Source organism: Balaenoptera acutorostrata, chromosome 7, assembly GCF_949987535.1.
Source record: "Balaenoptera acutorostrata chromosome 7, mBalAcu1.1, whole genome shotgun sequence".
NCBI classification, from domain to species: Eukaryota; Metazoa; Chordata; class Mammalia; order Artiodactyla; family Balaenopteridae; genus Balaenoptera; species Balaenoptera acutorostrata.
In genome coordinates, this window is record NC_080070.1 from 97,397,814 (window position 1) to 97,411,840 (window position 14,027).

Here is a 14,027-nt window from a genome sequence, read left to right on the forward strand (position 1 = left end):
ACTTAGAGAAGTTCCTTTAGCATTTGTTGTAGAGCTAGTTTGGTGGTGCTGAATTCTCTTAGCTTTTGCTTGCCTGTAAAGCTTTTGATTTCTCCATCGAATCTGAATGAGATCCTTGCCAGGTAGAGTAATATTGGTTATAGGTTCTTCCCTTTCATCACTTTAAATATGTCATGCCACTCCCTTCTGGCTTGTAGAGTTTGTGCTGAGAAATCAGTTGTTAACGTTATGGGAGTTCCATTGTATGTTATTTGCCATTTTTCCCTTGCTGCTTTCAGTAATTTTTCTTTGTCTTTAATTTTTGCCAATTTGATTACTGTGTGTCTCAGCATGTTTCTCCTTGGGTTTATCCTGTATGGGACTCTCTGCACTTCCTGGACTTGGGTGGCTATTTCCTTTCCCATGTTAAGGAAGTTTTTGACTATAATCTCTTCAAATATTTTCTCTGGTCTTTCTCTCTCTCTTCTCCTTCTGGGACCCCTATAATGCGAATGTTTTTGCATTTAATGTTGTCCCAGAGGTCTCTTAGGCTGTCTTCATTTCTTTTCATTCTTTTTTCTTTATTCTGTTCCGCAGCAGTGAATTCCACCATTCTGTCTTCCAGGTCACTTATCCGTTCTTCTGCCTCAGTTATTCTGCTATTGATTCCTTCTAGTGTATTTTTCTTTTCAGTTATTGTATTGTTCATCTCTGTTTGTTTGTTCTTTAATTCTTCTAGGTCTTTGTTAAACATTTCTTGCATCTTCTCGATCTTTGCCTCCATTCTTTTTCTGAGGTCTTGGATCATCTTCACTATCATTATTCTGAATTCTTTTTCTGGAAGGTTGCCTATCTCCACTTCATTTAGTTGTTTTTCTGGGGTTTTATCTTGTTCCTTCATGTGGTACATAGCCCTCTGCCTTTTCATCTTGTCTATCTTTCTGTGAATGTGATTTTTGTTCCACAGGCTGCAGGATTGTAGTTCTTCTTGCTTCTGATGGCTGCCCTCTGGTGGATGAGGCTATCTAAGAGGCTTGTGAGAGTGTGATTTTCTGATAATTACAGATAGCATGCCTAATGTTTAGTATTTATAAAATTACATCCAGAATATCTTAAAAGGCATTATTAGCTTATGTCAAGATGCTACAGCTATTGTCAGGAACATCAGTGATTACTTGCTTAGCATCTACCTACTCAAGCACAAGAATGGAAGGAGGAGCATCCCAAGCAGAAAGTACAATATATATAAAGATCCTGAGGTAGGAAAGAATTTGGCTTGTTTGAGGAGCTTGAAAGTGGCAGTGGGGCTTGAGGAAAGAGAATGAGAGGAGCAGGGACATGAAATGACATCAGAGGGGTTGGCAGGCATCTGTTTAATTAATGGTAAATGTTCTTTCAAATTTTGGTCTTTCTCCGATTTTATTTGTTTTATTAGACATTGTTGGTTGTTCCCTCAACATTCCACACATGACTACAGTCACCTGATTCTCTTACAACGTTTTTCATCTTCTATCTTTAGCATCCTTCATGGATTCATCTTCTTCCCATTCTTTAAATATTGGTGTTCTATTGTGGTCTTCCTGGGTGCACATCTCTCCATACTCCCTACACTGTCTCTCAGGATCTTGGCCACATTCACACCTCCATGCTGATGACTCTTAAATCTGAGTCTCCCTTCAGGATCTCTCTCCCAAGCCTTTGGCCTGAATATCCCACACACTCTAACTCAGTCTGATAAAACTGAAATCACCTTTCCCTCAAAACCTGTTACTTTTCCTACATTACCTAACTTTCTTTTAGGTAGGACTTCCATCCACCCAAAGCCAGATTTTGGAATCATTCTTATCCTCCCCCTCACCCCCAGGCTCTTATCTTCCACATCTAATCAGTCATCAAGTTCTTTCAATTTTACCTCCTAAATAGTCTTGAATATGTTCTTTCCATACTACTTCTGTCCTCTGACCTAGTTCAAGAACTTCTCATCTCTTTCTTTAACTACTGAAGTAACTCCCACTGGTCTCCCCTCCAGTCTGTCACCCAGAGAATAACCCAAATAATCTAAAATGGGTGGCTGACTCTGACTGTGGCTCCCCTTCTAGGTGCTACTTCATCATCCATTGATTCAAGCCCAGGCTCCTTGGGGATAACATGATATTCCCTCAGTGACATCTCCTTTTCACAGTATATTCTAGCAGTACTAAGCTACGTAAAGTTCCTTGAACAAGCATGCATTTGCATGCTTCTGTGTTAGACAGACTGAGTTAATAGATCCTTTCCTCTGCTTCCTCTACCACTACACCTGCCACACCATAATTAAATTAGTCACACCCTTCCAAATTGGGCTGCAGGGAACAGATCTTACTCACATTTGGTGCCCTAGACCTCAGCATTTGTTCCTTCATTCAATGTGTATTTTTCGAGTGTCTACTACCCCCAGGGTTCTGGGAAAACAGCAGTGAACAAAACAAAGTCTCAGCCTCATGGATCTCACCTTCTAGTGAGGGGACTCCAGGAGATGGCCTACACAATTGGCACTCATGGTGAAAACTTTTGAAAATCAGGCAAATGAAAGAGTCTTCTTAAACCTCTGTCTAAGCAGACTGTCTGGAACATTGCTCTGACTCATTTTTCTTTTAAACAAGTATGGTGGTGACTAAAACAATTTAAGCAACAGATTGAACTGCCCGAACTGTGGATCCTGTGGTCTTCAGCAAATGATAGTTCTCCTAACTAGAGTGGAAAACATTTTCCTGTATACACGGAGATATAACCTTATATTCAAACAATCCTCTGGGGTGAGTAGAGAACAAATAACATCCCACTGAATTAGACATTAAGAAAAAGTTATAGAAAATTAAAGAATTTTAAAGATAGCTTAAAATACCATCACAGTAATGAGCTATTTCCTTCACTTACAAACCCTATGCTGTTTATATTAGAAGAGAAAAATTGATGTTTTTCCTCTTTCTATAAAATATGCTTATTAGATAACTTCCTAAACAACTTTTATTCATGGATGACGTAATACATTAGTCACTATTCTCCACAAAAGGAATGGCTGAAGACAATAAAATAATTATAAAAAATGTATAAAGTTTGAAATAACTGTGTTCTCTTCTTGGCTTCCCCCATTTAAATTAGCTCTCTCAATTAAACACCTATTTGGATTTCTAAATATCTGTAGTTTTGCCTTTGCTGCTTAACTTCCTCATAAGTATCCATGATTTTCTGAACACAATGCCCCATCACCCACTGCAACCCTAGAGAGCTTTTCTACCTCCAAGGAGTAAATTTCACTGATTTCCCTGCTTATTTCCAGAGCTCTTGTACATCTCTATAAAGCTGTCTTGCAGGTGACTCAAACTGAACATGCCTATTTTCCCAACCTGTAGCCAACCTGTTCCTCTCCCTATGGAAGGGACACAGCTCAGTAAAGGACACCACCATTTATAGAGACGCTCAAGCCAAAAATCTGGCATCATCCTTGATTCCCTCTCTCTCTTCCTTACCCCCATACTCCTTCTGTCCCTAGCTCCCGTTGATTCTTTCTTCTAAATGTCCCTCAATCTGCTGTGCCAGCCCTACTACCATCTCCCTGGTTATAGCCCTAATATAGAGCCTCATAATTTTTCACGTGAATTACTGCTTTATAATTGGTCGCTAGTGCATCTATCATCTCCATGTCTATCCAGCAGATAGAGTGACCTTTTCAAAATGTCAGTCTGACTGTGTTACTGTCTAATTGACAATACTGAATGTCCTTCCATTGCCAACAAGGCAGAGAACAAATTACTCACTGTGGCTTCTGGACCCCTCATGACCTGGCCCCCGCCTACGTCTCAAACACCATCTCTCACCACTCTCCTCCTAATCCAGCTATACCCAAATGTGCAGATTTCCTTGATGCGACCATACTCTCAACCTCTTTACCTTTGTGTGAGCTATTTCTTTGGCTCACCACATACTCTTTCTCCTTCTCTTGTAAAAGAAGATCTTCTCTGACTCTCTGAGCCAGGTTAAAGTTTCCCATCTGTTTGTTTCCCACACCCATCATGTTTTGTAACCACTTGTCTCACGCCTGTCTTCCACTAGAATGTAAGGGCTAGGAAGAGGGGCCCTGTCTGTTTTGTTTATTCCAGTATCCCCAGCACCAAGCACAATGTAATTAGAGTAAATATTTGTTAACTAAGTAAGTAGTGTGATTCTAACTAAAACCTCACTATTGAAAAGAATTGTGAGTGAACATAATTATTAGAAAACAAAATTGTTTTTTTCCCAAAGGCATAAGTGGTCACATTTGATCTCTGGTGAATATCTGTAACATTCCAGAGTTTAAATCTTGAATGTTAAGTCTATAGTCATGTTTGCACTTCATCAGACCTACAATCCAGGCTGGTGTTTAGCTGCCCCGAGTTGACATCTGGGCTGACTCATTTTAATTTGACTGTTTGAGGTTAGCTTCCACAGCTGTTGTAGCACTATGTTGTCAATCATTGACTTTTAGATCCCAATTTAACTGACTTGGAGGAGGACAGCAACAGCCTTCAGAAGACTTTTCAGTCTTTTAGCAGAAAACAACTAGCTTTCTTCTCCATAGGTGCTCTTTCAGATTGTGTTTATTCTTTACAAAAAAATTAAAACAGTGAATGGGACTTGAGGCTATATTCCTAAGTTTTTAACTTTTCCTCAGTTAAAAATTTTAATATGTGGTCTTCGAAAATAAAAACTGAGCTTTTCGCAAATGCTAAAAACTAGGATAGAGCATCTAAGCCTACCTTCGTTAATTCAACAAATGTTCACCAGATAGTTCAGGCTTGTGATGAGTGCTGTGGTGGAATTATATTTTGATGTACTTTATAATGTGCTTTGATCCTTCTTGTTACCCTGTGACCCTTCAGACAACAGCTGGGCCTTCTACTTATATGTGTCAGGGAAGGGTTTTTACAGAACAACACAGGACAAAAATATCCTAGACTTGTAAGCTTTAAATTCTAAACCCTGAAAGACTTGGAACATGACATTTTTAAAAACCATGTAATCAGCTGGAACATTTCTTCCACCCTCAGATTAGACAAAGAATCTGTGCCAAGAGAAGAGATGGGGAGCAAAGAAAAGAAGAGGGGAGAGGAGCAGAGGGGGAAGGAGAAGAGAAAGGAGAGAAGAGAGGAAGGGAGAGAGAAGGGGGGGAAGGAGGGGAGGGTGGAGGAAGAAGAGGGGAAGGGAGAGCAGGAGGGAAGCAAAAGAATGAGGTGCTGGGATACAGGGCCCTGTTCCAGACCTCCCTGGACTCTATCTCCGGATAGGTTTGGGGGTCTAAGAGTACATGAGAACTCATTCTACTTTTCCCTAGTAAGGCTGTGCAAAGCAACAAGGCAGCAGAGTTTTCCTACGCTCATCATTGTACCAGCTAAGATCTAATGAGGAAAATAAAAACAACTCTAATTTCAAACTGAGGAAATTTAATTGTGAAAGAGAATTGACTAAATAGGTGTTAGAGAACTGAGGAGCCTAATGGAATAATGACAAAATCTAGAGATATAGCAGCAGGAAACCACTACCACCCCTATGCTGGAAGGACAATGGGAAGCAATGGTGTTTATTAGAGCCCAGAGTCCAAGGTCACGAGGGAAGCTAGAACCACAGCAGTTCTGACTAAAGGGAGTAGATCACAAAAGACATGCAGCTGATGATAATAATGAAAGGAAAGGTGGAGGAAAACCCCGGCCTCTCCCTTCTTCTGACCCTCCCATTGTGCACAAATGCCTCACAAGCACCAAACCCAACTGGAATCTAACTGACGTGAATCAGCCATTCTGTAGGAGAGTGCGAAGGGTGAGGCATGGGTCTGAGGGCAAATACACCCAGATGTAACAGCAGGAAAATGTCTGCAGGGGATGTCTGGGATTGTGGACCTAAGAAGGCCTCACAGAGTCCCCATGCCCCAGGATGGCCCAGAGGGGCCCAGAGCAAGGGCCCCTATGACAAAGGAGCCTGAAGACTTGAAGGGGGGCTTAGAGCCAGGAAAGGGAAGACACATCAGGAATTTACCTGGAAGGAAACCAAATGGGCCCTCAGACATCTCACTGGATTCCACCTTGGACAAAAGACAGCATTGAGAAGACCAGGCTTGATTCCACCATGAGTTGACTACATGTAACTGCCCTGAGCTCCCACTCTCATACTACATTTAGACAACACTCCAAGGAAGGGGAGAGGAGACCACCTAGCAGAATGGAGGCTGAATCTAAATTCACTCTTAGATAAAGAAAGGAAAGAACCTGAACCAATGAACAGACATAGTTATTTAAAAGAGGGAATATGTAGGGAAGGATGAATATGTAGGGAAGGATGGCCATATAACACAGGTGTCAGTAATGCAGTGAGAAACAGAAACAGGTCATGTTAAAGAATGCACTGTGGCTGGAGATGTACATAGAGAAGTTCCTGTACTTGCCTGTAAGGTAGGACTTCTCAGAGAAGACCTCAGAGACAGGTGATATTTGATGAGCTTGAGGGATGAATAGGGATTTAGCAAGCAGATGGGGGAGAGATCCTCACCTCTGTTGTCTTCTTCTATCCCTCCCAATGCTCTGATTTTCAAGAGAAGCCAGTACATTCCTTATCTAACTACAGTCCATTAAAGTCTTTCAGAAACATGACAGATCTCTGGGTTTATCTTCACTTTGATTAGTAAATGGGGCAGTGCTGGAATGATAGGATAGGTGTGACCTGTGTTTCAACTCTGATGAGTAGCAACAGCAGCTTGCAAGAAATGAGTTTCTTAAAATGTATCCTCTTATAGATTTGTAGAGGCCATTTCTAGACTTCAGTTTTGAACTAAGGACTTGGATCTCAAGGCACTCAGGTAGTCTTATAGAATATACAATCCACAGGAAAAATATACCTAAGCCATCCAAAATATATCTCCACAATAACCAAATGTCTATAATTGAAACACATTTCAGATCTATCACATAAAACTCTGATCTGTCAGGACTTTCCTCAAAATATTGTGTTTTGCCATTTTCTAAAGCAGAGAAACAAGACCATTGATTTACAAATGACCTCACCTATCGCTATTCCAGGAACAGTATTCCCAAACTTGCCCTTTATAATCCAATATTCTAAGAAATAAAAATAATTGTTGTTCTCTCCATTGTTTACAAAATGGAAAATGATTATATTACAGAAAGCAATAGAAGTCATTGAATTGTTTGAACACTTTTTTTTGTTTACCTCATTAGAGATGTCTGTTCCAGAGAGATCTACTGATACCAAAGAAAAGATGTTTACAATAAATTCAACTCCTAGGTCAGTCAGATGTTCACAATTTCGTAAACTCAAGTAGTGTAAATTAGAGCAGCTGAAAGAAAGTAGCATGAAGAATTCATTTTAGCTTTTAATCACACTGTCAGTAGAAATTTCTTCATATTAAAAATTACTTGGGGAAAGCAAATGCTATTGAAACAAGGATTTTCCTTTTCTTGTCTTAAAAGTAAGCTTAAAAGTGTAAATAATTGGGACTTCCTTGGCTGTCCAGTGGTTAGGACTCCACGCTTCCACTGCAGGGGTCGTGGGTTCGATCCCTGGTCGGGAATTAAGATCCCACATGCCGTGGGCAGCACGGCCAAGAAAAAAAAAAAGTGGAAATAATTGACATTACAAAGTTGAATGAAAGAGAGGTGGATTACTGTATAAAACATTCTGTGATTTCATTTCATATTGCAATTTCTAATAAGAAAAAAATATATTACATGCATATAAAAACTATCACGTAAATACCACGATGAATGACCACTAAAAGTGCAAAGTTAAATTTCTCACTTATCCTTACAAGTTTGCTACAAGAATTGTACTTAACCCCTTAGTGTACACAAGTAAACAGGGTCAAGAATAAACCCACCAGCTTGAATATCCCTTGGGAAACGCTGTAAAGGTTTACATACACATGTTATCCTTGAAAAGTACAGAGAAGTCACCCAGGTATAGCTATTCATAACTTCATGAGTGATTCCATCTCAGACTTTCTCCAAGTTGAAATTTAATAAGAAACGTCTTAGATATAGTCAAAAGATTAATTCATTCCATGACTCCAATGTCTTATTTCGTTTTGCTGAATATTGGACCAGCTTCTGGGCATCCCTTATGTTTTCCAAATGGCTTCAAAAGTCTATCTCTGATTTGTCCTATTAACAAATATACAATTACTAATAACATGATGTAAAATACTATTGTTTTATCATACCGCTCTGATAGTTTTGCAATAGAGGCATCACCCAAGTGGATACAGTTACTTAAATTTAGCTCTCTTATCTTTGTGCTTGCAGGACCATCAAGAAACTGCTTTAGTCCCATGTCACCAATTCTGTAGGAAAGAGTAAGAAAAGCTCTACATGTGATTTTATGTATAAATATGTAGAATACTACTAAAATAATAGTTACTACACCCAATACATTCTAAAATAGCAAGGTGATATCTATATCTGGTATTTTGCCAACATTTTTAAACCAAATTTGATTATATAGCTTTTATTTTAATAGAAAATATGTAAATGATAGTAATGGGAGAAATGTTACTAAAAATGCTATTCCTATTCATTTGTTCATTTAATTAGGTGGCCTAATTATTAATAAAACAGATAGCCTATAAGGTTTCTTCCCTGGGGTTAAAATGTGATCATGTTAAACAGTGCCTGATGCAATCTCCTGCAAAAGAAAAAGACCAAAACTTAGGATAGGGAGAACCACGCCTAACAGTCAAACTACTGTCAAAATCTTGGAGGAATTTCCACTAAGTACAAGTCAATTTAGCTGGACTGGAAACCTAATAAGTTACCTAAAGATCCTTTCTTTCTGAAGCAGAGAAAATCTGACGCTGTAAGAAGATCTTGAGCTCAGTCTTCCCACACTGTCCTTAATCATAGACACCTATGTGTCAGTGCCATCCCTCCCACCCCTCCCATGTAAGTCCAGACTTATAAATGATTCTCTAAATTATAAATAGTCAACAAGAAACACATTTATAATAAAATGACAACAAAAACGAAGAAAATTGTGCGGTGGTATTAGGTAAAGGTAAATAAAATTAACACGGGGTGATAATTTTACATTGAGTTAGAATACTATACTAGTAAAAATATTAAACAAGACTAACAGGGTAATTTTACATTGATTAGGTATCACCCCAATGAAGATAATATGGTTGGGTACAGAATTTGGGGATCATATTCTTTCCTGCCGTGAAACTGCGTACAGTGAAATGGTGTAATGATGTAACCATTTTAAAATATATATATATGTGTGTATGTGTGATCAAAAAAAATCAGACTATCCATAGAAATTAACACAACATTGTAAATCAACTATACTTCAATAAAATAATTTTTTTTAAAAATCAGGTTGGTTAAGACTCCATGCTTCCAGTGCAGGGGGCACAGGTTCGATCCCTGGTTGGGGAACTAAGATCCCACATGCTGTGCAGTGCAGCCAAAAAAAAACAAAAAACAACCCCGCCCCCCAAAAAAAACCTAAAAAATCAGGCTGGCCTTGGATTTCTCCTCTGCAACAGAAATACCAAACATATAAATGTATATATATAATATAACAATATAAACAATATTAATTAAAATACCAATTATAAATATATTTTCTGTTACAGAGGAGAAATCCAAGGCCAGTCTGACTTTTTTTTGGTAATTTTAGTCATGAACTTTTATGCAACATATAATATAGCATAAATACAAAATGAAAGAAAAATAAAAATTCAAAAAGAACATAATTTTGTATTAGACTTAGCTTTTGACAAACAAAAAAGGGGCATAAAGTTTAAGTAATATAATTAATGTAATTTAAGTTCCATGGACTATTCATATATATTCAACATGATAAACAGCATAACCATCATCTTTTTCACCAGCATTACCCCTAAATAAAGATCCCAAAAGACAGAAATTGTACAGGCCGTATTTTTGTACCATGATGTCATAAAATGAAAAATTAGTAACAATGATAATTAGATATAAACTACATGGATATCTGAATCATTTTTAATAAATAATTCTTGGGTAAAGAGAAAATCAGATTATTATAAAACTATATATCTTTCCAAAATTTATATATTTAACATAATTTCAATTAATATCTCAATAGGATTTTTTCTGAAATATGACAAAATTATTCTAAAGTTCACTTGGAAGAATAAACTGGCAAAAATATCTAATAACTTAAAAGAAGACTACTAATAAAGAGAGTCTCATTCTTTTAGATATTAAAACATATTATAAAGCAGTAATAATAATAAAGGATAGGGCTTCCCTGGTGGCGCAGTGGTTGAGAATCTGCCTGCTAATGCAGGGGACACGGGTTCGAGCCCTGGTCTGGGAAGATCCCACATGCCACGGAGCAACTGGGCCCGTGAGCCACAATTGCTGAGCCTGCGCGTCTGGAGCCTGTGCCCCGCAACGGGAGGGGCCGCGATAGAGAAAGGCCCGCGCACCGCGATGAAGAGCGGTCCCCGCACCGCGATGAAGAGTGGCCCCCGCTTGCCGCAACTGGAGAAAGCCCTCGCACGAACCGAAGACCCAATACAGACAAAAATAATAAAAAAACAAATAAATAAATAAATAAAAGAAAATCCTTAAAAAAAAAAAAAAAAAAAAAAAAAAAAAAAAAAATAATAAAGGATAACATTTCTTGAGTGCTTATTATGTGCCAGACACTATTCTAAGTATATTACATGAATTAACTTATTTGATCCTCACAACAATCCTGAGTGTATACTCTTCATTTTCCCCATTTTACAGATAAAGTACTGTGCAAGATTAGACAGAAAACAGATAAATGAATGGAACAGAAAAGATAGCCTGAAAACAGACATTTATATACTAACACACACACACACATATACTGACATATGGATGTATATATATAGATGTATATATACATTTATATGATAATCCTGGAGGCATAAAAGTCAATAGAAAAGGACTTTTCAGGTAATGGTCCAAGTTAATGGGTTAATGCATTTAATCCTAAACCTGGCTGCGCATCAGAAGCACCCATGTTGTTTTTTTAAAAATATACAAGCTAGTGTTCCATCCCTAGATATTCAGATTCAGTAGCTATGGGGTAGGCCTTGGGCATATGTAGTTTTTTTTTTTTTTTTTTTAAAGCCAGGTCTGATTTATTTATTTATTTATTTATGGCTGTGTTGGGTCTTCGTTTCTGTGCGAGGGCTTTCTCTAGTTGTGGCAAGCGGGGGCCACTCTTCATCGCGGTGCGCGGGCCTCTCTTGTTGCGGAGCACAGGCTCCAGATGCGCAGGCTCAGTAATTGTGGCTCACGGGCCTAGTTGCTCCGCGGCATGTGGGATCCTCCCAGACCAGGGCTCGAACCCGTGTCCCCTGCATTGGCAGGCGGACTCCCAACCACTGCGCCACCAGGGAAGCCCCGGGCATATGTAGTTTTATTCAGCTCTTCAGGTGATTCTGCTGCCCTGGAATTTTCACTTTTAAATCATATATATTTTTGAAATTTATCTTTTTATTACTGATTCCTAATTTAACTGCATTGTAGTTAGAGAATATAGTTTGTTCGTTACCAATACTATGAAAGTTGTGGGAACTTGCTTTAAAACTTCATACATAGTCCATTTTTTGAAGGGTTGATATGTGGTTGAGAAAAATGTATACTTTGACTCTCAAACTTCCTGTTTTAGGTGTATCTCTTATAGATGAATTTTAAAAATCTAATCTAAAACGCTGATATTAAACCTTCTCTGTCTTTTGTTATACTCCATCACATTTTTCTTTTTCTTTTTTCACTCTGCTGTCATTTCTTCAGTTATCTTCCAGCTTTGTACTTCTCTCTTCAGTGAGTTCTAACCTGCTGATTAGCAATTCATTTTCTTTATTTCAATAACTATATTTTTTATTTCTAAAAGTTAGTTTTTCAAGTAAATCTGGTTATTTTTATCACATTTTGTTGTCTGCTCATATTTCTGGTTCCATTATTTATTTCTTCAAATATTTCATACATAGTTACTTAATATTCTATGATAATTCTAATATATGAATTATGGAAGTTCAAATTTATTTTGCTTCATGGTGACTTATATCTTTGTACATTTGATGGTCTTTAATTGTGAGCACCTATTTATTTGACTTTAACCTATGGGAATTTTGGACGCCTAAAGAGAAGGTGCTTTCCTTCAGAAAAGCTTTGAGCTAACTTCTTCCAGGGGCCTAGGTACTATCTACCTGTTACCACTCTGTCTGCCTTGAAGAGGTCCAGACACTGCAGAAGTCTCATCCTGCTTCCCTATCTTGAGTCTTGCTAAAACTGATTGTCTCAATGCCAATGTTGAAATGAACATTTATGCTCATAGCAGCTCTATCATTTATGTTTGCTTGGTATTCACTGCTCGTCTTAGAGAGTCTACTCATTGAGAAGGTGGTGAAGAATCATGATATTGGATATTTCTAGTACTCTTTGTGGGCTCAGCAATGTATTGAAAGTATGTTTCATCCAGGATCTAAATTGTTTGTAGCAAGGAGTCCTTTGAAGTGGTTTGTCAACTATACTGCTGGACGCAGAAAAACCTCCATTTCTTTTTAAAATTATGTAACCTGCAGAAGCCTGAGTGAAATATATGAATGCAATTCAATTTTATTTCACATGTTAATACAGATAGGATTAGCTGTTACACACACACACACACACACACACATCCTGCTTGCATTATGGTGCCAGCTTGCTCATGAGCTTGCAACCAAGATGCCAGCTGGAACTTTAATCATCCGAAGGATTGACTGAGGGTGGAGGGTCTGCTTCCAAGTTCACTCACATGGCTGTTGACAGGAGGCCTCAGTTCCTTGCTGGCTGTTGACTGGAGGCTTCATTTCGTAATCCAGGTTTTACCCATTTCAAATCCTGTCTTTACCTCCCTTCCCCAACCCATGGTGCCTCCCCATTTTAATATAGGGAACATGGGTTAAGATTTTGTGTAGCTTAGCTTATTACTCTGACTTGTTGTATGTTTTCCCAAATATTAACCAATTTCATTGTAGATCAAACGCTATTTTGTTATCATCTGGCTCTTTAATATTATAAGAAATTTATACAGGCAAGAGGCTGAGATATCCACTGGGGAAGAAATTTTAGCAAGAATTTGATCCTTGCCCACCTGAGAATACCAGGATAGAAGCCCATTTGTAACCCAGCTAAAGAAAGGGTTTCAGTAAGAACTTGCCATCTGTCCATCTGTGAGCAAACCCACACAGAGGAGAAATCTAACTAGTACCCAAGAGGAAACACTTCAGTAAGATTGGTTCTTCATAAGCAAGTTGGAAAGTCCATTTGGGAAAAAGACCCATTAACTGAACTAGCTGTGAGAACCTTCACTAGGAAAGGTAGCCCATAAGTGTTCCAGCAAATTCATTTAATCTTACAAGGGCCTGTGATTCCACATATCCTGAGCGTTCCCTGACAGTCTCCCCATGCCCCCACATAACTAGTCTGGATTGGGTGCCCCTCCTTTGTTTTACCACAGAACTCTGCATTTACCTCCACTTGCACTCCTGACTTTCATGTTTACTCTCCTAACCAATGAGCATCTTGAGGAAGTCTGGAACATTCTAGATAATCAGTGTTTCTTGACTGAATGACTCATTACCTTACACAATTTGCCAGATTCAACACAGTAAGTTGCTTCAAAGGTGAGAGTGACTTGAGGCTACCATCTGTTATTCCCTTGCAGTCCACCATGTAAATATGACTGATATTTGGAGAATTCTTGTCTATAAATTTGAAGCACGCATCGGTAATCCTTTTATTTCCTGTTTTTAAAAAAAAGAGAAGTATTGTATTTGAATTGCCACAAGATTAAAAGTAAAAATTAATGCTAAACCACTTTTTAACATCACAGACCTTCAAATCGGATCTTTCTGAGGTCACAAGTAGAAAGAGCTTTGAAAGTACAATCGGAAATATGTGGTGCACCAATGAAAACTACTGATGTAATTCGATGGCATTTTTCAACTAAAGCCTTTA

At 38.3% G+C, this 14,027-nt stretch overlaps 1 protein-coding gene across 1 annotated transcript in view; it reads right to left on the minus strand.

Annotated features, from left to right (window-relative positions):
* The window catches only part of FBXL13 (F-box and leucine rich repeat protein 13), a 187,870-nt gene that overhangs the window by 39,171 nt on the left and 134,672 nt on the right, over nucleotides 1-14,027 (minus strand). The window contains exons 14-17 of the mRNA XM_007187164.3: nucleotides 13,905-14,022; nucleotides 13,651-13,813; nucleotides 8,225-8,344; nucleotides 7,216-7,342 (exon numbers count right to left, since the gene is read on the minus strand). Coding sequence (XP_007187226.3) covers nucleotides 7,216-7,342; nucleotides 8,225-8,344; nucleotides 13,651-13,813; nucleotides 13,905-14,022 — 528 coding nt within the window. The remainder of the gene's footprint in view (nucleotides 1-7,215; nucleotides 7,343-8,224; nucleotides 8,345-13,650; nucleotides 13,814-13,904; nucleotides 14,023-14,027) is intronic.